General features: G+C 35.9%; 1 protein-coding gene across 13 annotated transcripts in view; it reads right to left on the bottom strand.

Moving 5' to 3' along the window:
- The window catches only part of CADPS2 (calcium dependent secretion activator 2), a 746,428-nt gene that overhangs the window by 438,229 nt on the left and 280,258 nt on the right, over nucleotides 1–27,941 (bottom strand). For all 13 annotated transcript variants that reach the window (XM_043965472.1, XM_043965471.1, XM_043965468.1 and 10 more), the window contains exon 4: nucleotides 2,943–3,023. In XM_043965472.1, the coding sequence (XP_043821407.1) occupies nucleotides 2,943–3,023 (81 nt within the window). The remainder of the gene's footprint in view (nucleotides 1–2,942; nucleotides 3,024–27,941) is intronic.

The following is a 27,941-nucleotide window of genomic DNA, read 5'->3' as shown; positions in this document are numbered from 1 at the left end:
CCTGTATAAGAGATGTGGAAACAGAAATGATATTTGGACTATGTGAGAGAGCAGTTAAGGATAGCAGCAAGTTTCAAGACCAGATGACTGGAAGGATGATTGTGCTCTCTCAACTTGAATGATGATTGTAACTCAGAAGAGGAAAAACACCTGGGGAAAAGATAATGAGTTCTGTTTGGGGTATGGTAAGTATGAGATACCTTGGGGGTCATCCAGTATGAAACCTCCAATAAATAGTTACTGATGTGGGATTGGCACGCAAGAGAAGGACTAGAGCTCAGTATGTAGATCTAAGGATACCTACATAAAGATAATAATTAAACTTGGGTAATCAGAAGTGATAACTAAGTGAGAATCTATAAAGAAAAGGTGACCTAAGAATCTTTGGGCATACCATCAATTACTGGGTATGACAAGAAGATGCACCAAGAGAGACTGAGGAGTGGGCAAATATGAAAGAAGAGATCAAAGAAGAAAAACGGTCAGGAAAACCCAGGAAAAAGAAGAATATTCAAAAAGAGAAAGTGGTAAACAGTATCAAAAGGTTCCAAGAAGTAAAGAATCACAGGGATCCAGAAAAGGTCATTGGGTATGGTGACAAAGACATCCCTGATATCTTTGGAGAGAACGCTTTCATTTGAATGATGATGGGAGAAACCAGACTGAAGAAGGTTTAAAAAAGAGTAAGGAGGAAAAAAATTGGAGGCACCACATAGAGATGGCTTTTTGAAATAATTTAGCTGAGAAAAGGAGGAGAGAGAGCATCTATCTACTGAGCAGATCTGACAAGGGTAATTTTAAGGATGGGGGAATACTTGTTGACAGCAATGAATTAGTACATAATGAATCAATTAGTAGAGAGTGGGGATGGCAGTGTAAACAATCTTCTTGAGAAGATGGGAGGGGATAGGATTATTGATACATGCAGAAGGGATGGCTTTATCAAGGATAAGGACCCTCATCATTAGTGACTAAAGGAAGGGATTGGACATGATGATGTAAGAGGGATCTTAGATGAGAAGGGGAAAGTTATGATGAATATTTCAATTTTTCAGTGAAGGCAAAGTCCCCAGATGATAAAGTGACTAGAGAGGTATGGGAGGTTTGAGGAAATGGGACAATGTGAAATAGCCAGCGGGGTCACTGGGATAAAGAGAAACAGTTAGAAAGGAGTAATAGGAAAACTATATGGCAATATGGGCCTAGGTGAGATATATATGAGAATGGTAAACTGGACCAACTCAATAAGGTTTCATGACTTCTATCTATATCTATCTTCAGCAGCATGTCAGTAGGAACAAAAGAGGTAAATGATGGGAGCAATGCAGAGTTGTGATCTGGCAATGCAATAAGGATAAAGGAGGAAAAGATCTGAGAGTAGAGGATATCATCTAGTTGAACTTGTCCACCAAGTGACTAAGATTTGGCAGGGAGGAGAATATAGTTACAGCAAGGGTGATGGCTTAAGAAAATACTAAAAGATTGAGGGATTGAAGGTTAATGTGAAGAGGGAAAATAAACTTAGGAGTAATTAGACATAGGGATAGATTGAAAAATACAAGAGATCACTGATATACCAGGATCAATATATCACTGATAGGTAAAGAAAATTTGGAGCTCTTGACAATGGAAATGGAAAACTTACGGGCAAAAACAAGGGTTTCATGATTCCCATGAGCAGCTTAGGTAGAGCAGAGGAATATATCTTAAGAGTAAAGTAGGCTAAGGGATTTATGAGTTAGAATATTTGGGAAAAACAACAATTATGTTGAAGACCCCTAGCATGAGAGGGAGACTGTGAGCCATGCATTGAACTCATTGATGGTTAAAATGCCTACAGGTATAAGTAAATACAGGCTACCAGGATCCAAACTGGCTGATGAATTTGGAAAGAATAAACCTTCATGGATGAGACATTAATGATTGATAGAGAGTACTGGAACACCTGGAAAAGGTGATGAGGAGGAAGAAGTATTCTGACTCTCCCACTGAGCCCAGTGAGAGTCAGAGGGTATGAAAAGAAAATGAAATCAGTATTAGTAGGCATGGCTAGGGATGCAGTGTTATTGTTGGGGAGGCAAATCTTAGTGAGTTCCAGAATAGAGAAAGTGCAAGAGTGGGAGAGATCATAATGAATGGAAATTAATTATAGCGTGAGAGGTCCTAGGGCACAAGGAAAAGGAGGAAGAACAGCTGGAATGAGACTTGAGTATGGTAAGGTTAAGGTAGACAGCAATTAGAGATTGATTCTGAGGCTCCAGAATCCTGATTCTCTGGGGCTGAGTCTTCACAGTACAGCCTGGGTCTGCACTCTACTCTCAGCCCAGCACAACAGACCTTTCCTGCCGAACTTCTAAGCTGTCTTTGGCTGGAAACTGATCTTACCCCATCCTTTTGTGTGTTCTGCTGCTCCAGGAATTGTCTTATGACATTATTTGGAGGGGTTTTGAGGGAGAGCTCTGGGAAGTCACTGCCTTTCCTCTGCCATCTTGGCTCTGCTCGCAATTAAAGATTGAAAAGAAGATGTTGGGGAACCGGGACTGTGCTTGAGCTTTTCATATCACTGTGATTAGAAAAGGAAGAAAGAGACACATTTTCTAAGTACTGGAGAATGTGTACAGGCAAAGGATCAGTGGATAGGAGGAATCCTTCTAATGGAGACAAATGATAGTAAAAGGTTCAAGGTCTCACACTGGCCCTGGTCAAAGTTCAGTCCTTCTGCCTGGTCTTGTGGCAGGCAGGCAACACTGCTCTGACCCAGGGCATCAGGAAGCTTGGCCTCAGGAAGGAGGTATTGCTGTTGAGGTAGGTAGTACTGCTGTCAAGAGGAGGTTTCCAAAATATTGCTTCTTAGAAGAATGATGTTGCTTTGGCCTGAGGATACCACAAAAAATAGAACAGAAAAGTCTCAATTTTCAAACATATCAAAGCTAATAATTTACCTTTGCCATCTTTTCTGCCAATTGTAGACGTCCATCAAGTTCCCTTCTGATCTGGGCTGCTTGCTCATCTGCATTATCCAGCTTATGGGGAAAAACAAATACATTGAATAGATTAGGTATAAATAATATAAATATGTACTTAGCTATATATATGTGGAGAGATGAACTTGGAGTCACAGGACTTGAGTTTACAACCTTGCTCTACAACTTACTAGCTGTTTGACTTATATTAAGCCATTTAGCTTCTATGGGTCTCAATTTCCCTTCCTGTACAAGAGAGGGTTGGATTAGAATATCTCTAGGGTCTCTTCCAGCTATAAATCTATGATTCTATGACCCTATGATGCTATAAACAAGATATGTTCAATCTATTCTTCTCAGGATGTAGCCAAGATCCATACAACTGAAAAAGAAAGAAGTATCAACAACAGGCTATCAGGACTCCCAACTACTTGTTTAGAAGGCAACAACAGAGTTGTTTAAACATATATTCATCCAAATGACTCCCTACTCAATTTTAATATTTGGTTTTGTACACAGTGAATTAGCCCAGAGAAGTAGATACGCCCTACAATTACTCTTACCAACACTCTGAATTCCAAAATTTCTGAAAATTCAAGAGGATTAGGGTCAGGATCATAGTTGGACTATTTGGGAACTCTCTCCTAGAACTAAAGATTCCTAAAATTCTGGGTTTGAGTGGCTCTGGAGAGAGTGACAATCCTAGGCACCAATTTGACTTTCCCTCCCCTAACAAATCTACATAATTTTTAGTGTAGTATAGTGGAAAGAGCAATGATTTTGGGGTCAGAGGACCTGGGCTAAAAATGAACTATTTGATTTACTCTATGTGTGACCTTGGGCAAATCATTTAACATCTTAGCCTCTGTATCATCCATAAAACTGGAGGCCTCTAAAGGAATCTTCTGTTTCTAAATTATTATCCTATGATTCTAGAGGATCTTTCTTCCTCTTTGAGTGGCCTTGATCTTAAATAGATCTCTCAGAGTAACTGAAGGCTAGAGTAGATTTCATCATTCTCAAATTCTTAAGTTCCAGAAATTCTAGAGTTCAATAACCCAGGTGAGAGACACCAATGGCATCAACTCTAGTTATCAAGTCTCTACCTTTGCTGGAAAAAATATGACACAAACAACTGGTTGTACAAAGAATCATACTCTTCCATTAGGAAATGCTAAATGGTTATCCAGAATATTCATGCTATTTCTCTGCCTATAAGAACAACAGTTGGGAAGGGTTTCAGAGATAGGATCTTAAAAAGAAACCACACAAACCATGAACTCAGCTGTCAAATTAATCTTCCTAAAGCTCAGATCTGACCACGTAACTTCCCTTTCAATATACACCAAAGGCTACTTATCACCGTCCAGGATAAAAGACAAAATCTTCTGTTTAGCAGAGTCCTTCACAAAGTGATCATCTCCTCCTATCTTTCCAGTTTTCTTACAACTTACTCCTTCCAGTAAAACTGGGATCCTTGATGTACTTGAAACAAGAAAATCCATCTCTAGCCTCCAGGCATTTTCCTTGGTATTTCACACCTGAAATATTCTCACTCTAGACCTTCCACTTCTGGCTCCCTTTTCTTAACTCCCAATCAAAATTTGATATTCCTTGAGAAACCTTTTTTCATCTCCCTTATAATGCTAGAATACTCCCCTCTGTTGTCTGATTTCTCCTGTATAAATCTTTTCTGTACAGTGTTTATTTTTCATGTTATTTCCCCCATTTGACTATAAGCTCCTTGAGGGCAATGATTATTTTTGCTTTTCTTAATGTCCCAATGCTGAGCATGCCTGAGACACAGTACGTGATTAATAAACACTTATTGACTGACAGAAAAAAAAAAACCACACCTTTTCATATACTAGCTCAGTACTTACAAATCTTGCTATCAGGAAATCCTTTTATTATTTAATCTCCTCATTGTGTGGTATAACCCATTTTTTTCTTATACTAAATGTGGATGAGCATCATCTTTTATATGTTGCTGATTTGGAAAATTATTAAATCATCCTTATATTTATCTATCTTCCATTAGTTAAATAGTTCCATTCTTTAACATTTCCTGATAACACCAGTTCTATTTTCCATTCATTTAACAATCTTCATGGCTGTCTTCTGAACCATGCATGGTCTGGTTCTATTATGATCACAGGAATGGGCAACACTTTTTTTTTCCATAAGGGCACTATTGAGTACATAAGTTTAAAAAATTAAGTTAGTGCATATGAAGACTGCCCATTTTCAAAAGCATAACAGTTTAACAATATTACATTAAAAAGAAGGTACTCGGGGGCAGCTAGGTGGCACAGTGGATAGAGCTCTGGCCCTGGAGTCAAGAGTACCTGATTTCAAATCCAACCTCAGAAACTTAACACTTACTAGCTGTGTGACCTTGGGCAAGTCACAACCCCAATTGCCTCACTAAAAAAAAAAAAAAAAAAAAAGAAAAGGTACTCTATGTAAATACCTTTTTACTAAAGTTGGAAAGCAGTTTTATTGAATGCAAACTGCAAACAAATACCTTAGGTTGTTCCCATGTCATATGATGAATTAGAGCATTGGATTTAGGAGTCAATAAAGCCTGTGATTAAATCTTGTCTCAGTCACTTATTAAATGTCTGATCCTGGGAAAGTTACTTAACCTTTGCCTGCCCCAGTTTCCTCATCTGTCAAAAAGGGATAATGATGGTACCTACCACCCAAAGTGGTTATGAGGATAAAAGGAGATAATATTCATAAAGTACTTGGCAAACCTTAAAGCACTACCAAAACATTAGCTACAATCATCATCATCCTTACTATTGCTGTCATTACTAAAAATTCTCTATTATAGCTGAAATAACTTATAAAATAAAATACTTCTTCTAAAAACGATAGCGTTAAATTTTACTCTCAAAATTCAGCATCTTCATGGGGGAAAAGTATGTAAAAATAATGGCTTAGAAGATATTTATGAAAGAATTACATATTCTTAAGATAAAAGGAAAAGATACTAGAGCATAAGTGCAAAGATCCCTGCAATCATAATTATGCCTCAAGGCATGACTTTAATGATTATGTGTACAATAAACAATATTGAAAATCTTAAACTTTTTTGCCTAAAGTCTGATAAATATTTAGTTTTTGAGAAGGAAAAAAAAGATATTTTCAGTTAATAAAGCTGTAGCTTTTCCAAAGCTCTACAGAGATACATTAACATTTTTAAAATATTTATAAGTTCAGAATAACAGCTTGTACTTAAACTTAAGTAGAATAATTTGAATTTAATTTGGGGGTTTAAGAGAATTTTCTTTTTCTAAAGAGGTTGCTACTATTTTATAAAGTATTAAAGTGATAAGTTAATATTGCCTGGAAAACATAGTTAAAGAGCAAGAAACACAATTATATTATTAAAATGCTTTCTAGTCTTTGATTCACTAAATGATTTTCTCAAGGATTAAAATAGTCCTAACTTTTATAAGATTGGTAAAGGTGACAAAAATGGGAAATAAGAATTGTTGTAGAGGTTGTGAGAAGAGCCCCTCAATACACTGCTCCTGGATCTGTGAACTGATCCAAACATTTTGGAAAGCAATTTGGAACTATATCACAAAAGTCATGGAACTGTACATACCCATGTATTTAACAATAGCACTATTAGGAATGTGCCTCTTTCTCCTCCCTCCTCCCTCCCCCCAGTGGATGCAAAAAGAAAGGAAAAGACCCATATGGACTAAAATATTTATAGCAGTAGTCCTTTATGAGGGAAAGAATTTGAAACAAAGTAGGTGTCCATCATTTAGGGAATGACAAAAAAAATACAGTATATGATTGTAAGCAACGACAAAGGGATAGATTCAGAGAAAACTGGGGAAAATTCTGGAAATAGATGACTAGTAAATTGAGCAGAACCAGAATATACATTGATGCCATTATAAAGGAAAACAACTTTGAAACACTTAAGGACTATGAGCAACACAAGAGCCATTATTATTTTTATAACCACTATTTTTTATTTAAAATATTTTTCTCCTCCAAATTCTCTCCCTCTCTCAACTCCTTCCTCCATCCATTGATAAGGCAAGAAATATGATATCCATTACATATATGAAGTCATGTAAAACATATTTCCACATTAGCCATGGGGCAAAAGAGGGAAAAAGCAAGAAAAAATAAAGTAAAAGAAGCTATGCTTCAATCTACACTTAATTAATAAATTCTCTCTCTAGAGATAGCATTTTTTCATCACGAGTCCTTTGAAACTATCATGGATCACTGTATTTTTGAGAACAGCTGCCTTTCACTATTGCTGTTACTATGGACAGTATTATCTTAATTCTGTTCACTTCATTTTGCATCAATTTATATGTCTTTGCAAGTTTTTCTGAAACAATTCCCATCATCATTTATTCCATCACAACCATATGCTAAAGTTTTATCAGTAATTCCCCAAATGGTGGACATCTCCTCCATTTCCAATTCTTTGCCACCACAAAAATGCTGCTATAAATAATTTTGTACATAGAGGCTCTTTTCCTTTTGCTCTGATCTCTTTGGGGCATAGACTTAGTAGTATATTGCTGGTATAGCCTGCAAAAGGCATAGATCCAAATTGTTCGCCAGAATTGTTGGACCAATTCACAGCTCTAACAATGGATGCCTTAGCATACCTATTTTTCCACATCTCCTCCAGCATTTGTCATTTTTGTTTTCTGTCATGTTAGCCAATCTGATGGGTATGAGGTGGTACTTCAGACTAATTTTGATGTATGCTTCTCTGATACAGTTTTTTAAAATATGACTAGTGACAGCTTTGAATTCTTATTCTAAAAATTCTCCCCATATCCCTTGACTACTTATCAATTGGGAAATGGCTCTTGTTATCACAAATCTGGCTCGAGTCACTTTGAGAAATAAAATGTTTATCAAAGAAACTTTCTGTAAAAATTATTTCTCAGTTTCCTGCTTTCCCCCTAACATTGGCTGCATTGGTTTGTTTGTGTACAATGATAAATCTTGACTTCATAAAACTGATGAAGAATCATGTTTCTGACCTGCAGGCAGAGGTGAGACGTATTTTCTGACACAGCCAATGTGTGCATTTACTTTTCTTTTACTATACTTATTTCAAAATTATGTAGTATGGCTTTTATTTTCTTTGGGGGAAGAATTATAGAGGGGTGGGAAAATGTGAGTGGTTCCTTCCAAAAAAGAAAATGGAGAAAAAGCATCAATGAAACATTAACAATACACAGAAGAGAGAAGTTTCTAATTCAGTAGGGAGTAGAGACTCTGGTAGGATTAACCTGAAAAAAAAGTGTTCTTATATTTTGTTTGGGATAATACTAGGAGAGTAAGAAATAGAAAACCAAACTCAATGAAAACAGTTACTGTTTCATTCTTTATAATTGTATTCTCACCACCTAGCAAAATGTCTGGCACACAGTAGGAAATTAATAAATGCTTGATTGATGGATGGATTGATTAAAAGGAAATCTAACCCACTTTTTTCCCTAATTAACTCTAGGACTAACTCATTGTCTATTTGCATTCTTTGTTCAATATCAAAGCACTGATAGACTAGTCTTAGGGGTTGTCTGTACATCTACATACAGGTACCTGGACATTAGATATACTTGTTTGCTTGTTTATTTTCTTCATTTGGGCAAATAGGTGAAGTTCTTTTGATTGATTATGGATCTCATTAATGAAGATCCTCAATATTTTATGTTTCGTATAATCGACAAAATGTAATCATCAATTAGGATCTTCCAAAGGACTAGTCTATAGAGAATTCCTCTTCCATTTGGACTCTGTACTGTATGTCTCCATCAAAGCTGTCAAATTCCTTTATTAAGTATATAACCTTCTGTTTTTTACTTCATTTAATATTAGTAATCAGAGCATCAAAAAGTTGTTTCTTTTCTTTTTTTTTTTTTTGTGTGGGGGCAATGAGGGTTACGTGACTTGCCCAGGGTCACACAGCTAGTAAGTGTTAAGTGTCTGAGGCCGGATTTGAACTCAGGTACTCCTGACTCAAGGGCCGGTGCTCTATCCACTGCACCACCTAGCTGCCCAAGTTGTTTCTTTTAAGAAACAAGTCAAGAAATCTCCTTGAGCTGCTTCCTCAAGCATAGGGATGTCTTTCGCCCCTTTTTTGTATCTCCAATGCTTATTACATTGTCTGGTACACACTATGCACTTAATAAAATGCATATGGACTGAGGGACTTTTGACATGCTTTTGAGGGGGATAGAATTTTGCTTGACCAAATTATATTTTTAATAGTAAAAACAACAATGATCACAGTGGGATCTTATATTCTCTACACTTTGTGGTCAATTGTGAGACTGTAAGTGTGGTTTGCTGCAGAATATAATTTGCAGTAACACGCCTGCTCCCTTCTCAAACCTTTATCAAAGAAATCCTTATTGTGCATGTAGATAGGTAATTCTCATAAAAATTCTAGAAATAGCAAAGTAGGCACACAGGTCAATCAGGAGTTAGTGAGAGGCAGCTAGGTGGCATGGCAGATAGAGTTCTGGTCCTAGAGTCAGGAAGTTATGAGTTCAAATATAACTCCAAACTCAGATACTAGTGTAACCCTGGGCAAGTCATTTAACTTTTGCCTTCCTCAGTTTTCATAAATGTAATATTGAATAATATAATAGAACTTATCCCACAGGATTGTTATAAGGATCAAATAGGATAATATTTGTAAAGTACTTAGTACAGTGCCTGACATAAAATAGGCACTCAATAAATGATTCAATCACCTTTATTTGGGGCAGGGAAGCAAAAGTAATTATGTTTTCTTTTTAAAAGACATTATATTTATCTTGTCTTTCAAAAACCTTTAGAAGTGATCCCTCAATGTGTTCAGAACTATTGTCTCCACCATTTACTTCCTTTGTGGTTTCTTGGTTTAATCTAGCTATCATTCCTTTTTTTCCTTCAAAGTAATTTTCACTTTTTTCATACAGCATATACAGGATGGTCGAGTTTGAATACAACTATGATAACTATATTCTATCGTTGATGGAGAACAGGGTTTGCTATAAACATCTTTAGAGATCTTTGCTCTCTCAATCAATTTATTGTCCACCATCAAGTAAAATCTTTAAATGTACTTGGCATGACATTCTTCGGTTGGGTTTCTTAAAAGATTTCTCTAAGCATCTTTTACCTCAACACTGATGCTCAGTATTTTCAAAGTGATACTGTTTATAACCTCATGAGGTAGGATTTTACAAATGAGTTTACTTATTAAAGTGATGTGGCCCTTGATCACTAAAGCTTTCTGTCTGGCAATGAAATCAAATACTTGCTGGCTGAAGCAGTGCAACATTGCAGCCAAAAAGGGATTATGCCATGGTAGGCTGCATTTGGGGACACACAGGATCAAGAACAAAGGGGATAAGCTTCCTTTTATAATCTTCTCTGGCCAGAGTATACCTGGAGTATCATGTGTTAAGTTCTTCCTAAAATATGGCAACCCAAACTTAAGTTGGAATATACCCAAGGGAGAATGACCAGGATGGTGAGGTGTTGCAGATTTTACCATAAGACAAAAGGATAAAGGAAATAAAGATGTTAAGCCTGAAGGAAGGATGATTAAGAGGGGGATAGAGACACATGATAGCAGTCACATATGTGAAGAACTGCCAGATGCAAGAAAGATTTCACTTGTTCTGCTTGACCCTGGAGTATAGGAGGAGGAACAGTGAATAGAGGTTGCAGAGAATTCATTTTCATCTGGAAATACTTCCTACCTATGAGAGCTGTCCAAAAGCAGAATGGGAAGTCTCAAAAGGTAATGGATTCCTTTAAGAAAGGAAAAAAAAACACAGAACAACTATATGCCCATTTGTTTGGTGTGTTGTAAAAGGAATTCTAAAATCATTCTGTGGGTAAAATTGTGAGCAAATCTATATTATGCTGTGTTTTCCAGAAAACCAGAAACACCATGCCCATTGAGGGTTTTTTTTTGTTGTTTATTAAGAATATTCTAAGAATGATCATCTACTGATTCCACAATATTTTGGCTATTTAGTCAATAGCATTAAGCTTAGAATAAGAAAGACTTGAGTTTGAGTCCTGAATTAGACACTTAACTAGTTTTGTGACCTTAAGAAAGTAATTTAATAATCTCTCAGCTTCAGTTTCCTCATCTTTGCAATATATTATATATTGTATATTTATATACTGTATATGTGTGTGTGTGTGTGTGTGTGTGTGTGTGTGTGTGTGTGTGTATATATATATATGAGAGACAGAAAGAGAGAGGGGTATAGGGAGAGAGGAGGGAAGGAGGAAGGGAGGGAGAGGGAGAGAAAGTAAAGATTGTGGTTTTTATTTTTCCAACAAACCTTGCAGTATGCTAAGTATAGAGGTTATCAATGAAGATAAACTGGAAAGGGGTGAAAGCCAGAGGGAAGAGATTAATTATGGCAACCTAAAAATTCCAACAAATTTAGGTAGCTCAAACCTCAGGTGGCCTCAGTATCCCACATTTCTTATCTACCAATCTAATCAATTTCCTTCATTGTCTTTCACTTAAGAGAACTTTAACATTAAACAGTGTAAGATGTTAACTACTTTATACAAGATGGCATTATTTTGCTGAGAAAGTTTCTCAGATTTCTTTAGAAGGGTCATCTAGCCCTGAATATGACAGATGTCCAAATTACTCTCTTTCTTCTAATGTCTTCGATTTATAGGTTTTTCAAAGTATTTAAGCAGTCTTCATTTCCAAATTACTTCACATATGAATACTTCTAACACAGATATTTCACCTTTTCTTCCTGATTGCACATTGTTTATTACTGTGATCCTTAGTTCTCACATTCTAAGTCCTTTTGAAATATTTTTTCTCCACTGAAGGCGACATTCTCTTTGAGGAATACAGCATAGCTTTGTCTATGCATAAAATAAGGGAATGGGAATGATTGACCTAAACCCATAAAATATCATTTTAAGGGAGAAATAATAGTCATAAGCAATTTGCTTGCCATGTGGGGAGAAAGAGCCTAAAAGACTTAAACGAACAGTGTCTTACAAGTTTCCCACTTTTGCAAAAACCACTTATGCATCATCCAAAATCTACCAATTGTCTAAACTATAACCAACTCAAAACATCTGTCATCTTTGTACTCTCCACTATAACAATCCTAGATATGGCATACTACCCTCTTTACTGGCCTACCTCATAATACTTTCACCGTCCTCTGACACTCTTCTCTCTCCATTCCATTTCATTTTCTGTAAGACTGCTTATGTAATCTTTCTAACACAAACACACTAGTCTCATGTGCAAAAACTTTCAGTGTCTCCTAACCACCTACTAAAGAATTATTAATTCTTTATCATGGTGTTACCACAAAATTGGTTTTGAAGATATTCCTCTTTCAAAGAATTACTCGCCCACATGATCTGATTAAAAATTTAAGTAAATGTTTTTATTATTTAGCATACAGAGGTATGGGCAGGAGTGGAACTCTAAACTTCAATTCCTGGAGAGGAACAGGCTTATGGCATGTTCCTTAATCAGTCAGCACATAGAGATATATCACCTAAAAAAAAAGGAGAGGGTTTTATAGAGGAGAGAAGCAGGTAGTGGTGGGGGGAGGGGGGGGAGACTTAAGACTGAAAAGTTATAGCAGTTTGGAAAATGATGATGTTAGCTATCTGGATACATGAATAATAAAAATTCCATATTTCTAACTTGATGTTATTGTCCCTACCTGGTCCTAATCACATAGCAAATACGACTGGCTCCCAACTAAGTTCATGCTGTAAATTCAAGGCTCCCAGTTTTCTGGGTGTCCCTGACATGTCTGCTTAATATCTGTTTGACTAACCACTACCTGGTTAATTAACTACTTGGCTTTTTCAAGGAAAGAATAATTTCTAACTGACCCCAGCAAGCTGACCATATTTCCCCATGGTCAAGAGTATATCCCTCAGGGCCAGAGCATCCCTAACTGGGCCCAGGTCCACCAAGCTGCTACTACAATGGCATTGAAGGGATTCCAAAACTTTTCTTCAACTTCTATTTCAAGCCTTATCTCAGATGATTTCCATGCAACAAGTTCGACCTTTCAGCCAAATTGTACTACTACACACCACTGATCTTTTCCTCTCTCCATTTCTTTGCTCACCCTTCCCCATGCTCAGGATGAAAGACATTCTCTCTATATATTTTGAAATACCCATGATTCTTCAGATACCAGGTCAGGTGAAACCCTTTCCATAAAGCTTTCCCCAATTCCCCTAACCAAAAGTCATCTCTCTATTCTCGAAATTTGCATATAACTTTGTTTAGAACTTGGGGCTTTTTATACTTGAATAATTACAAATACCAAAGTTATTAACTTCAGAGGAAACAAACCTTCTCTAGTGCCACATAATTTTTAGCAGATAGGATTTTGAGGGGAAAATGTCCCCAATACACATACACAGATAAAACACTCAGGCACCTAGGCTAGCTTTCCCTTTGAGGTTATAATGGGAAAGATGGCTAAGTACACTATACCCAAACCCCCACCCTCTCTCTATCCAAGAAACAAAAGACCCATAGGCTATGAGATAATTGGAGAATATGTTTTTAAAGATTAGCATTTTAATATTATCTAAACATATTATCTAGATATCTAGAAAGCAAATGATCTTAGAAAACTCTCTGTGAATACTATAGTATTGGGTATTAAGTGACCAAATCAATGACCCTCCTTAGGTTAACTATTTGATATGGAAAACATTATTGACTTGTTTGTTTACTCATTGCATGTCTTAAAAGGTTAGAGATTGAAGTAATTTAAAAAATAAATCAGAAAAACAAAAGCCTTAGAAAGTCATCATATGACCTGTAAAGCTGCTACCTTTCTTGCTTGCTACTGTGAGGGGTGTGCTTGGTTTTATTTGTGTACAATCTCTTAACTAATAACTACAGTTTTCTATTCAGAGACTAGAGCTGAAAAGATTTATTTCTAGGCTAAAACCAATTATCAGTAATAACTACTTATTCTCTGAAATTCTGCCATGCTACCTTCCAACTACTTTGGGAAAATTATTCTTGGAGAAATGAAAACTACAGATACTCAAGAATTTGTTTCTCGACTTAAGGTGCTTAGTTCAAATTGTTAAACCATATTGCAAGTCAGAATCAAAAAGAGACTTAACATTTCTACCTCACACTGTGCCAATTAAGTCTCTTCATTTTCTAAGTTGGATTTCGTGTGGCATGTTTTTAGAATTCTAGAACTACCTACGGCTATAATCTCATTTTATTAAAATTTTTGCCTACCTCAAATACTGAGGAGGGAAATTCTCTTTAATTTCCTGATGAGAAATGACATTCTTGGTCAGATAAATCACCCATCTCATCTAATTTGCTGTCCCTGGCAGTGGCACCAAATCATGTTTTGGGGAAAAACACATTAATTTCCTCATATGATGGTGTACTCAAAAACTTAAAAGATATACTCTTAATACACATATTTCCAATGACTCCTTATACATCAGCTATCACCTATTAATTTATGTAAATTCTCTTGAAATTCTTGTATGTGAGATGCAGCAGGAACTAGCTGAAAAAGCACTGGACTCAGAAAAAAGCATTGGCACCTAAGCTGGAGACATGACTTGGAGTCTAACAAGCCTGTGTGAACCTGGACAACTCACTTAACCTCTCTTGTATCTCAATTTAGTTTCCCCTTCAGTAAAGAATAAGATACCATTTGTCTTCTGCAAATCTCATAGGATTTGGTTTTTTTTTGAGAAAAAAGGAGAGATCATTCAACTTGTAGTTGCAAAGATATGGGTTTGAATTGTATTTCAGATACTTAATGACAGTGTGAATATGAGCAAGTCATTTCAACTTTCTGAGTATTGATTGATTTATTTGTCACAGGGGAATAAAAAAGTACCTATCTTACAGGATTTTATGAAGCTCAAATAACATAATATATGTAAACTGCTTTACAAATCTCAAAGTATTATGTAAATGTCAACTATTATTATTGCTGTTGTTGCTGTAAGGACCAAATGAAGTCATGGATGTGAAAATGCTTTAAAAAAAAAACCTATACAAAAAACTCTCAGCTTTCTCCCAGGCTCAGTGCCAGGACCTGCAAATGTGGCCACATCCCTGAAACAGAAGGTTGAAGGTTGGAGTCAACGGATTTGGCTATATTAGGTGCCTGGTGACCAGGGCTGCATTCAACTCAGGGGCACTAGACATTTTAGCCCAAAAAGACCTTTTCTTTAATCTCAATTACATCCCACCAATATTTTTTTTTTTTTTAGTGAGGCAATTGGGGTTAAGTGACTTGCCCAGGGTCACACAGCTGGTAAGTGTTAAGTGTCTGAGGCCGGATTTGAACTCAGGTACTCCTGACTCCAGGGCCTGTGCTCTATCCACTGCGCCACCTAGCTGCCCCCCCATCCCACCAATATTAAATGGGGAGATGCTGGAGTCAAGTACGTTGTCGAGTTTCGCTGGTGTCTTTATCACCATGGAAAGGTGCAGGGCTCACTTGAAAGGTGAAGCCAAGTAGGTCATTTATCTCTGTCCCTTCTGCTGAAGCCCTTATGTGGTCATGATGAGAATGAACCTTGAAAAATAGGAAAATGCCATTAAGACTGTTAGTAATGCCTCCTGCACCAAAATTTTTCTCAAACTTTTCTTCCTCTCAAATTTCCAGGATTGAATGAGAAAATTCAGTTAATATCAGAAACAAGATTATATTTGTTGCTTTTGAGACTGAATTACTGAGACATATTGGTAATACATAGCTGTTTATCTTCTGTGCTGTTCTTATAGATTCCTGATTGGAATACCTTTGTTTGAATATGCTTATCTTTTCCTTGACCTTTGGCTTCCTTCCTAAATCTTATCAGAAAGGATGGTACAGATAATAGAAAGAGGAAATAGCTACTTAGATTTTATTTTTTCCCTCAGGTTTCTCTGCCAAGAATGGCTAAGAGGGCATTGATGCTCAAGATTAGCAAGGAGACAATAAGAGAGTACTCAGGTGTCCTTGATGAATTCAAATCACCTTGAACAGATGAATAGATACTTGGGTACTCAATTAACTAGCATATGGGATTGTTGCCAGTGATATTTGTAAGTGGAGAATAGGAGGGAATACTGAAGAAGGGTGAAGGGAAAACATTTCCAATTTTCATAAAATAGAAAAAACAATAGGTCAGTTAGGTGACTTCAATATCTGGGATAACTGTATACTGTATTGTCAAAGAAATAGCTAATAAAGAGCTAGAGAAGGAAGTGGTGATAGTGACAGACCAACATGACTTCATGAAAAACATTTCATGCTAAACTAACATTTCGCTTTTTTATGAGAACTGTAATTTATAAAAATTTTGGCAAAGTATTTGATAGGATGCCTAATGTTATTCTCATGGAAAAGATGGGGAGATAGGATATAGACAAATGTGGAATTAGGTAGATTTGGAATTGATTGAATGGCCCAACTAAAAAAGTAGTCATTAATGATTTCATTTCATCCTGGAAAGAAGTCAACAGTGGTGAAATGCCTCAGGAATCTGTGATCAGACATGTGGTCTTAATTTTTTTCCAGTGACTATGATAAAGGCATCAAATTTACAAATATGATCAAGTAAGGAGGGATGAGTAACAAAATGGGTGATATAGTCAAAATCTGAAACAAAAGATATTGATATATTTGAACATTTAATTGAATCTCTTGATGAGAAAATAAGGATAAGTTAAAAATCTTATGGCTGTGATCAAAAATACATCTTATAAATACAAGATAGGAGAGGAATGACTTAAATATCAGTTGAAAAACAATATGTTTATATTTTTGTTTTTAGGAGAGAAAGTGTGGTGAAGCAGATTAGTAGTCAACTTTGAAACCAAGATCTGGGTTCAAGTCTTGTCTGTGTGAGGCTGGGTAAACATTTAACCTCTTAGAGTTCTGAGCAACTCTCTAAAACTATTAGTGGAGATGATGACGACTACATTTGTAGGATTTTTCTCACCTCAATGTTCCTTATACCAATGAAATAATAATATCAGGACTTTTCATGGTAGTACTACTTGTTCTTAAGAGATCCTACAGTTTTATTGAAAAGAATTTCTTTCATAAATTAAAAGTATTTTGACTCTTCCTCGTGTTTCTTATCCTTGAATAGGGAATGTTTTATTATTCTGATAATAAATCCTACCAGCTCAATTTAAAATACTTCTTTATAATCCAATCCTTCTCTCTCTACCTCTTAATTCCTGTGATATGTTTTATTTATCTACCCCAAAGTGCCACAGAAAATTACTGATTGGCTGTATACTTTAAAAACCAAATCTCTACCCCAGAAATACAAATCTGCTATCAATTAAGAACAGATTCCTTAGCAAGCTGAGATGTTTCTTTGCTTTAGTTTGGTCTCTTATCCTTGACCTACAATCATTAGAATCTACCTGACAGGTTTGACTTTCCCAAAAGGAGTAAAGAATTCCTTGACAGATTCAAGCAAATGCTGGATGACTACTTATTAGTTGTCTTATAGGGAATGTCTTCTGGGCAAGTATTGGATATTGATGATTACTGAGGACCCTTCTAAATCTATAATTGTGTGATTCTGAAATTTCTCTGCTTCCTACTGGGAATATGGATAGTGGAATATGTGTGAAAACAACAATCTGACAATACAGCCAATAAATTAGCAGACACAACTTTTGGTTTAAAAGCAAAATTCAAAGTCAAATATTTTTAATTAGAAATAAAGCACTGGCTGACCAAGTTGGTGAGAACATACAGACAAGGTCAATGAGTACTGCTATATAGTTCTAAGGAAACTGTTAGATCATTTCTATACCAATGTACAGTGATAGTTCCTCTTGGAATTTTTCCTGTCAGGTCCAGATAAAACAACAAGAACAACAACTCTCTCCTGCCTCTCATTTCTCATAGCAATTTGTCTGGACATCTGAATACTTATATTCCATAATGCATTATACTTTTTTGTCTCCCATTATATTATAAACAACTGAGAGATGAGTCTCTGTTTTATATTCATCATTACCCCAACCTTTAAACATCTTATTTGAACGAAGTTTAACAAATGTTTACCAAATTCAACTAAGAGAAAACTATCTCCTAATTCAAATTTTTCTAGAGTTATAAATAATTCACACATTACAAAGTCCTTCTGCATCAACTATATTTCCTCAAACATGTCCTAAAAAGAAGTGGTATATTTTGGAGCATATCAAGACCAAAGAAAGTAAGTACAGTGTTTGATGTAACTAAAAATGTTTCTCTCCTGAATGAACTGACCTGAGGCTGAAACTCCAAAACAAAGCACATATGGTAATGTATATATAGGGTGCCATTACCAAAAATGGTTAGCAATTTATCATTATCTATACTAAATTATCAAAATGAAACAGATCAAATTTAAAAGTCCAACAGTAGATGCAAAACACATTCTCTTTTTAATGACTAATGAAATCTTCTAGGAGCAGAAAGAGGCCCCAGGATTAAAAAAAATACTTTAAAAACTACATTTAGGGGCAGCTAGGTGGCGCAGGGGATAGAGCACCGGCCCTGGATTCAGGAGGACCTGAGTTCAAATCCGACCTCAGACACTTTACACACTTGCTAGCTGTGTGACCCTGGGCAAGTCACTTAACCCCAACTGCCTCACAAAAAACAAAACAAAAACCAAAAAAAACCCCCTATATTTATCTTAAATGGAATTTTAAGAAACACAATATACAATTTCAGCAAATCAAGAGATGAGATACATTAAGCACCTAATGTATACAGAGATCTGTACTGTATAAGGTGAGAAATTACAAGTCAATGACATACAATAGTTTACAACTTTCTTGTTTCCAGAGACTCAGTAAATACCAACATATGGATTAAAATAAGTAATAGATATTTAAACTTATACACAGTACAGATATCTACATAAGAACTAAGTACTGTGAGAGTTGGGAATATGAAATATGTTACCTCTGACACTTGCCAGCTGAGTAAACATGGTTAAGTCACAACCCCTTTCTTAGTTTCCTTATCTGTAAAATGTGGATAATATCTATAATGTCTCTTCAGAGGGTATTTGTGAGGCTCAAGTGTAAAAAAAGTGTTTTACGTGATTTGCAAACTTTAAGGAACTCAATATATGTCACTTTTCCTACTATTATTATGGTTAGAAAGAAATGTACTGAAGACATTAAAATGAGGAAAATATTATCCAAAAAGTCTTATAGACATCTCAGAGTACAATCTTATACTTTTAGAGATGAGAAAACTGAGGGCAGAGGATAGGGGGGAAATGCATGAAGTAGAGGAGAGGGCAGACCTTTCAAATAAAAAAGAGCAGGTTTCCACCTTCTATGAATCTTGAGTTGGATAAATAAAGAAAAAGATAAGAAAAAGTTGGATAATGGATTGGTTCCATCACTGGGAAGGTAAATAAGCATTAAAAAGGGAGGGAGGGAGGAAAAGAGGGAGGGAAGGAAGGGAAGGATGAAGAAAAGAAAGAAAAAGGGCAGCTAGGTGGCGCAGTGGATAAACCTGGAGTTAAATTCGACCTCAGACACTTAACACTTACTAGCTGTGTGACCCTGGGAAAGTCACTTAACCCCAATTGCCTCACCAAAAAAAAAAAAAATTAAAAAGAAAGAAAGAAAAAATGTCTACTATGTGTCAGGTATTGTGCTAAAGCAGTTTTACAAATATCTCCTTTAATCCTCAAAGCAATCTTGTGCGGTAGTGCAATTATTATCCCATCTTATGGTAGAGGAAAGAAAGGCAAATAGAGGTTAAGTGACTTGCCTGGAGTCACACAGTGAGTTTCTATGACAAGATTTGAATTTAGGTTTTCCTGGCTCTAAGACTATCTCTATCCACTGAGCCACTAACTGGAAAATAACAGAGTGAGAGATCTTAAATAGCTATGTTTCCAAGGGAGGAAGGGAAGGAAGGAGGGAGGGAAGGAAGGAAGGAAGGAAGGAAGGAAGGAAGGAAGGAAGGAAGGAAGGAAGGAAGGAAGGAAGGAAGGAGGTAAGGAGGTAAGGAGGTAAGGAAGGAGGTAAGGAAGGAACAAAGGAAGGAAGGAAGGGGAAAAAGGAAAGAGGGAGGAAGGGAGGAAGAGAGGAAGGAAAAAAAGGAAGGGCGGAATGAAGGACAAAGGAAAGGAAGAAGGGATGGAGGAAGGAAGGAAAAAGTATGGGAGAAAAAAGGAAAGAAGGCAGGAGGAAAAAAAGAGGAAGGGAGGTAAGGAGGGAGGAAGGAAAGACAAATGGAACAGAAGCAGCCAAAGAGACTAGAGTAAATGGCTTCTCCAAATAAAAAATAAGGAAATAAATAAGGAAGTCACTAAGAAACTGGGTAAAAAACAAAACAAAATAAAACAAAACCCACTTCTAAAAGGACAAGTTATCTGAAGGGGAAAATTAACAGACTAATTTCAATACAATGTGAAGAAAATAACTTGTACTTGACAGAAGACAAATAAAATTTTGTAATTAAACACTTTTAAAGGAGAGGAAAGAGAACTTGGCTTTAACAAAAGATAGGATTTGGTAGCTGTATTAATGGGGTCTCTGATAAATCCTAACTCTCTCCCCAAAAAGATAAGTCAATAGGATTAAAAAAATATGTAAAATTTAAATGAAGTATTTAAAATTTAAATTTAAAATTTAAAATTTAAATTCAGTGGGACATAAAATTATATTGGTAGGAGATCAACTGGTAAAAGTGACTGATAATTTAGAAAAAAACAACAACATCAAAAACTTAGAAAATGGGTCAAATTTTCTACTAAGAAAGATGACTGAACTAGGAGGCAGAAGTAAGAATAATTGCCTAAAAATTACTAGTTTACTTGAAAAATGCAATGAACATGTCTAACTACTACTTTTAAAAAATTACTCAAGGTTGAGTTCCAGAAATTACCATAAATTTGCTGGATAGATTCAGTAAGGAACATTAAATTCGACTCACTGAAACACCATGTCAACAAATTTCAAATCTTTATCATTAAAGAGAGAAAAATCAAGCCAATACTCAGGGTAGCTCAATTCAATCATACCATTAATGTCAATTCGCCCATTATTAATTAACAGAGAAAAAGTTAGAACATACTTTATTGGAAGTCAAGGGAAATCAGATTTTACCCTAGAACCTTCTACTGAGCTATATAGGAAAATATATGATAGTTAAAAATGCAACATTTTCAATTCTCTAGAACATTTCAAAGTATTTTAGAAGAAAACGAAAATTTCTAAAAGGTTTGAGAAGCAAATCAACCCCAGAGCAAAATTTTAAGTATTTCCTAGAAGGACCCTATAAGCAGGTTAAATTAGAAATAGACCTCAAAGATGATCCTCATGTAAAACCCTGAATTAGCAAGATGATTAAAGGCAATAATATGTAAAGGCTACAAAGGTTTAGACAAAAAAAAAATACAAAATGATGGGATTAGAACTGGGTGGGGATAATACTAAGGGAGGTATGAAGCAAAAACCCTGATAGGTTCTAAGAACCTGTGACACCATACAGGAAACTTTTATATAGAATTCAAATTTATTGTACATGCTTTTAAATATTGTTGCATTCTCTTTATCATGTTAAATGTTTGACGTCCATGATAACCAAGTTGAAGATATACTGATGTGTTGTATAAATAAACTAAAAGGGTCTAAAGAAGGATCATAGATTAGAGCGGGAAGTGAGGTTACAAATTACACAGCCCAATCTCATTCTTTCAGAGGAAACAAGCTTAGAGAAGCTAATTAATTTGCTCAAACGTACACATGAATAAGTAGCAGAACCAAGGAGACATTCAACAAGTATACATACATTTTGATGCTGTTATCTTAGTAACATTAAAAAATGCATCATAAGGAAGTAATAAGGCAGCAAAGGTTTTGACTCAAGGAATTCTGAATAGCTAGTTTATTTTGACTTATAATTAAAGGGTAGCAAATAGAAATAGGGGTAAGTTAGATGGAAAAAAAGACACATAACACTCATTTACTCTTTTACATGTAAGGGGAGAACATTGTACTTTTTAGTCAGGATGGCATCCTGAACAGGAGGCTTACTGCTTAGTTTCTGATGATCTACTCCAGCAAAACCCTGAAAGCTTATATCAGATTGAATAATGATCAAGAAATCCAATAAGAAGTTGAAACAATCAATAACTTTAGAAAAGTTTCAGGATATAAAATAAACCCACATAACTCATCAGGATTTTTATATATTACAAACAAAACTCAGCACAAGAGATAGAAAGATAAATTTCATTTAAAATAACTGCAGACATTATAAAATACTTAGGAGTCTACCTGCCATGACAAACCCAGGAACTATATGAACACAACAACAAAACACTTTTTACGCAAAGACAGATTTAAACTGGAGAAATATTAATTGCTCATAGGTAGGTTGACAATCTGACAAAAACAATTCTACCTAAATTAATTGACTTATTAAGTGCTATACCAATCAAGCTACCAGAAGAATTATTTTATAGAGCTAGAAAAAATAACAATAAAACTTATCTAGAAGAACAAAAGATCAATAGCATCAAGAGAATCAATGAAAAAAAATGTGGAGGAAGGTGGCCTAGCAGTAGCAGATTTCAAACTATATTACAAAGTGGTAGTCATGAAAATGATCTGGTATTTCTGAATAGATTGGGTATAGACTAGACAGTAGTAAATTACCATAGTAATCTGGTGTTCTTAAACCCAAAGATCCAAACTTTTGGTGCAAAAACTCACCATCTGACAAAAATTTCTGGTAAAACTGAAAAGCAGTTTGGAAGGCACTAAGCATAGACCAACACCTCACACTATATACCATTATAAGGTCAAAATTGGCACATGGTTTAGACATAAAAGGTGATATCATAAGCAAATAAAGGTAACATAGAAAGAATTACTTGTCACATCTATGGATAAGGGAAGAGTTTATGATCAAACAAGAAATAGCATAATAGAAAGCAAAATGGATCATTTAGATTTAATGAAAATTTAAAAAGTTTTCCTAAGCAAAACCAATGCAGCCAAAATTGGAACAAAATCAGGAAAATGAAAAATTCTTTGGCAAGTTTCTCTTATAAAGGCTTCATTTTTGAAATATATAGGGGACTTAGCCAAATTAATAAAAATAAGAGCCATTCCTCAATTGATAAATGCTCAAAAGATATAAACAGGAAGTTTTCAGAAGAAGAAATCAAAGCTATCTATAGTAATATGAGAAAATGCTCTAAATCACTACTGATTAGAGAAATGCAAAGTAACACAACCCTGAGCTACCCCTCATAGCTATCAGATAGGCAAACATGATAGAAAAGGAAAATGATAAATGCCAGACAGGATGTGGAAAAATAAGGACACTAATGCACTGTTGGTAGAGTTGTGAATTTGTCTAACCACTGTGTAGAACAATTTGGAACTATGCCCAAAGTGCTATGATACTGTGTGTGCTCTTTGACCTGGCAATACCATAATGACATATCATTATCATAATATCAATATCATAATGAGATCAAAGACAAAGGAAAAGGACTTATATGTACAAAAATATTTACAGCAGTTCATTGTGGTGGCAAAGAATTGGAAACTGAGGGGATGTCCATCAACTGGGGGAAGACTGAACAAGTTGTATTATGATTGTGACAGAATACTATTGTGCTATATGAATTTGATGGTTTCAGAAAAACCTGGGAAGATTTACATGAACTAATGCAAAGTGAAGTGAATAGAACTAGTAGAACATTTTAGCTAATAACAATATTGTAATGATGATTAACTCTGAAAGACTTTACTCTGATCAATACAAAGATCCAAAACAATTTCCAAGGACCCATGACAAAAAATTCTATCCACCTGATTGAAGCATACTTTTTACAATTTTGTTATTTTTCTTTCTTTTTTTACATGTCTAATATAAAAATATGTTTTATATGATTTCATATATCTAATTCCCTTTTAAATGGGTGTTTAGGCAATTATTTTCTTCAGAGAACTTTTCCATTGGGCTTTTCAAGCTTTTGACTTTTTTTCCATCACTTTTCTGCATCACTCTCATTTCTCTTTTCATTTTTTTCCTCTACCTCTCTTACTTTATCTTCAAAGTTCTTTGAGGCCAATTCATATTTTTCTTGGAAGCTTTGGATGTAGGAGCCCTGACACTTCTATCCTCTTCTGAGGGTGCACCTCAATCTTCCTTTTTCACTAAAGAAACTTTCTATGCTCCACATCTCTCTCTGTCTGCTCATCTTGCCCGTCTTTTACTTGACTTTACTCCTTCTTAAAGTGGGGCACTGTGCCCAGGCTGCACTGTCCCAAGCTTCAGGGAGTCCCAAGTGGTACAGTTTAAGGAGAGGCACATTCTTCACTCACCTGGCCTGTGCTCTGGTCTGAAAACAACCCCAGGCCTACTTGTTCTTCAAACAGAAAACAATTTTTTTTTTGGCTTGGTTTATAGCTCTGGTGAGCCTGCACCCCTCTCCCACCTGGGCCCTGCATCGCTCAAGGCTACTTCCTGGTTCCTAGCAGGGGTAAAACAACTGAGTTCTGCCTCAGAGCCATCAGAGATCCCTGTAATTTCCCCCCATACAACCACTCAACCCTCTCACCAGACCATGAGCTTGGTTCCAGAAGACGCTGGCACTGCAGCTGATTCAGAGGCTTCGGAGGTCTCTTTCTCTGGTGCAGCCTGCCTGGGCCTGGATCTGTGTTGGCTTGACCTCAGGTTTGGGTTCCACTCCTGCCCCAGCATAGTAGACCCCTCCTGCAGACCTTCTAAGCTGCCTTTGGCTGGAAAATAATCTCACCCTGCCTTTTCTGGGTTCTGCTGCCCAGGTATTGTCTTATGGCATTATTTGGGGGAGAGTTCCGAGGAGTCGCTGCTTGTCCTCTGCCATCTTCCGGACTCTGCTTGTGTAATGTCCCAGGTTTCTTGTGCTAGGCTTGCAGGCCTTCGAGGCATACATTTTAGCAAATGGTTGCTGAAGAAATTTGTTTTGCCTAATGTTCATTTGTTAGAAAGATTTTGTTTTGTTTTGTTTTGTTTTTCGCTATGGGTTTTTACTTTGAGTTTGGAGGGGTGAGGGTGGTGGGAATTAAAGAGAATGAAGTTAACAATAGTAAGACCTCAAAAAATTCCTTTGAAACATTTTCATTTCAAAATGCAGAGTTGGAGGGAAACAAAGATGAGCCAGCCTGCTTTGTAAATAATGCATAGAATTTATTATATACTTTTTTAAAGCAAGTGCTATGAAAGAGACATTCAGATTCACCTAGGATTCTCTTTTTATGTTCTTCTGTGTGAATGGAAATGTTTGGTGTTTATTGTCTACAAAATTTTTTTTAAGAAAATAAATTATACTTAGGAGAGATAGCCATAGCCATCCCCTCCCCCCCCAAAAAAAAAGCAGAAAGGAGTAAATAAAGAAGAAGCATTTTTTTGGTTATAGTAATCATAAACTGAGCAAGAAAGACTTCGTTTAGAAGCAAAAATAGAGTGAGTTATATTAAAAGCTGTCTAGGAAAGGGGGGAGGGAAGCAGAGGTGTAAATACTTTGAAATATGGAATGGGTTGCCTAAGGTGGTTGTTTCCATGGCTTCTTTCTACCTGGAGGTACTCAAATAAAAAAATACATCACCAATTATTGGATATGTTGTATAGGATATTTTGTTCAGGTACATGTTGGATAAGATAGCCTCAGAAGTCTCTTCCAGTTTTGAAACCATGTGATTTTGATATATTTGTTCTTGTTTTGGAACTTTGAACTCTCTCCACCAATGCCAACTTAATGAATTTAGACTCTTGGAGGGTTTCACGGGGCACTGAGAAGTTGTGACTATCCATGAATTCAAGTATTGTGGATTCCATGGCTGGCCCTCATTTATCACACTATGCTGCCCCTCTGATTCTAACACAAAAATGCATCAATCCTTTTCTAGTTACACTTCATCAAAGTCTAACTGCAGCTGGGGCTCTGACTGCTGCCCAGCAATCACAAATCTGTAAAGGTGTTATTGTACAACTCTTCCAGTTACAAGCCCCACACTCTAACCTTTCTTTCATTCCCTATCTTTCTCAGTAGTCTATCTGGCCTCACACTTGACTAGAATTGTGATCATTCACTGAGATCCCTCTCATCTCCTATCCCTACCATACCTCAAAATATATTCACCCAATGTGTCTTCCTTTACTTTGGTCTTATAAAATGAAGTGGTCTCTCTCTTAGCAAAAGAATAGCTTTTCTATTGGCATTCTTGGTTTTATTCTTTCAGGAATTTACCTCTTCAATCATTGGTTGCTCCCTATGTTTGACATCTCCCTGTCTATAGGTTCTTACCTTACTGCTTGGGTTTCTAACAGTCTTGAAATAACAGTCTCCCAGGCCCTGCCATTCCCTCCAACTATCACCCTCTATAGTCTCCCTTTTATTCCTAAAATAGAAAAAGGAATTAATTTCTTCTTACAGCTATATACTTCTCAACCTCCACATATTCAAGCAACCTGTCCCCAGCAACTGGGATGCACTACTTTATCTCTGTACTTCAGGATCGTTATCTTCCTTCAAGGCTCAATACAGGCATCACCCATTCCACAAAGTTTTTTCTGATGACCCTACTTACAGGTATTATCTTTCTCCTTAGATATATTTTTTCTAGGACATTAATCTGCATACCATAAACTCCTTAAATGCATTTAAAAATAACCTATGTATTTTTGGTACTTAACACAGGGCTTAGTAAAAGTTTACTGAATTGAATTTTTTTTAAATTCCTGATCTCATTATAAATATTTCAGACTAGGGGCGGCTAGGTGACTCAGTGGATAAAGCACCGGCCCTGGATTCAGGAGTTCCTGAGTTCAAATCCGGCCTCAGACACTTGACACTTACTAGCTGTGCAGCCTTGGGCAAGTCACTTAAGCCCCATTGCCCCGCAAAAAAAAAAATAAAAATAAATATTTCAGACTACTTGTACCCATTGCACATCTTGCCTTTTCCCTATGGCTTACTCATAAAAATATCTTATGAAGTTTAAATAATATAATAATATTTATACTATTCTATATCATATTAATATTATTATATGGTAATACTAATGAAAAATTAAATAAAATATTAGCAAAAGATTACAGCAACACATAACAAGGATCATACACTATGACCAGGTGGGATTTATAACAGGAATGCAGGGCTGGTTCAATATTAGGAAAACTATCAGCATAATTGACCATATCAATAAGAAAAGCAACAGCAATTATATGATTATCTCAATAGATGCAGAAAAGGCCTTTGACAAAATATATCACCCCATTCCTATTAAAAACACTAGAGAGCATAGGAATAAAAGGAGTTTATCTTAGAATTATAAGTACTATTTTTCTAAAACCAAGAGCAAGCATTATCTTTAATGGGGATAAGTTAGAAGCCTTCCCAATACAACTAGGGGTAAAGCAAGGATTCTTTTATTATTTAATATTCTACTAGAAATGTTATCTATAGCAATAGGAGAAGAAATTAAAGGAAGTAGAATAGGGAATGAGGAAACAAAACTATCACTTTGCATATGAAATTATGTAATACCTAAAAAATCCTAGAGAATCAACTAAAAAGATACTTGAAATTATTAACAACTTTATCAAAGTTGCAGGATACCAAATAAATCCACATAAATCTCGCACCTATCAGCATGGCAAATATAAGAAAAATGGAAAATATTGGATGTTGGAGGGGATGTGGGAAAGCTGGGATGCTAATCCACTGTTGGTGGAATTGGGAAAAGATCCAACTATTCTGTAGAGCAATTTGGAACCATGCCAAAAGGGATATAGACCTGTGTATACCCTTTGATCCAGCAATACCACTGCTATATTTATATCCCAAAGACATCCCCCCCCCAAGAGAAAAAGACCTATTTGTACAAAAATATTTATAGCAACTCTTTTTGTGGTGGCTTAAAAT

Source organism: Dromiciops gliroides, chromosome 5, assembly GCF_019393635.1.
Source record: "Dromiciops gliroides isolate mDroGli1 chromosome 5, mDroGli1.pri, whole genome shotgun sequence".
NCBI classification, from domain to species: domain Eukaryota; kingdom Metazoa; phylum Chordata; class Mammalia; order Microbiotheria; family Microbiotheriidae; genus Dromiciops; species Dromiciops gliroides.
The sequence above is the reverse complement of the archived record's forward strand: the minus strand, read 5'-3'. Positions and strand labels throughout refer to the sequence as shown.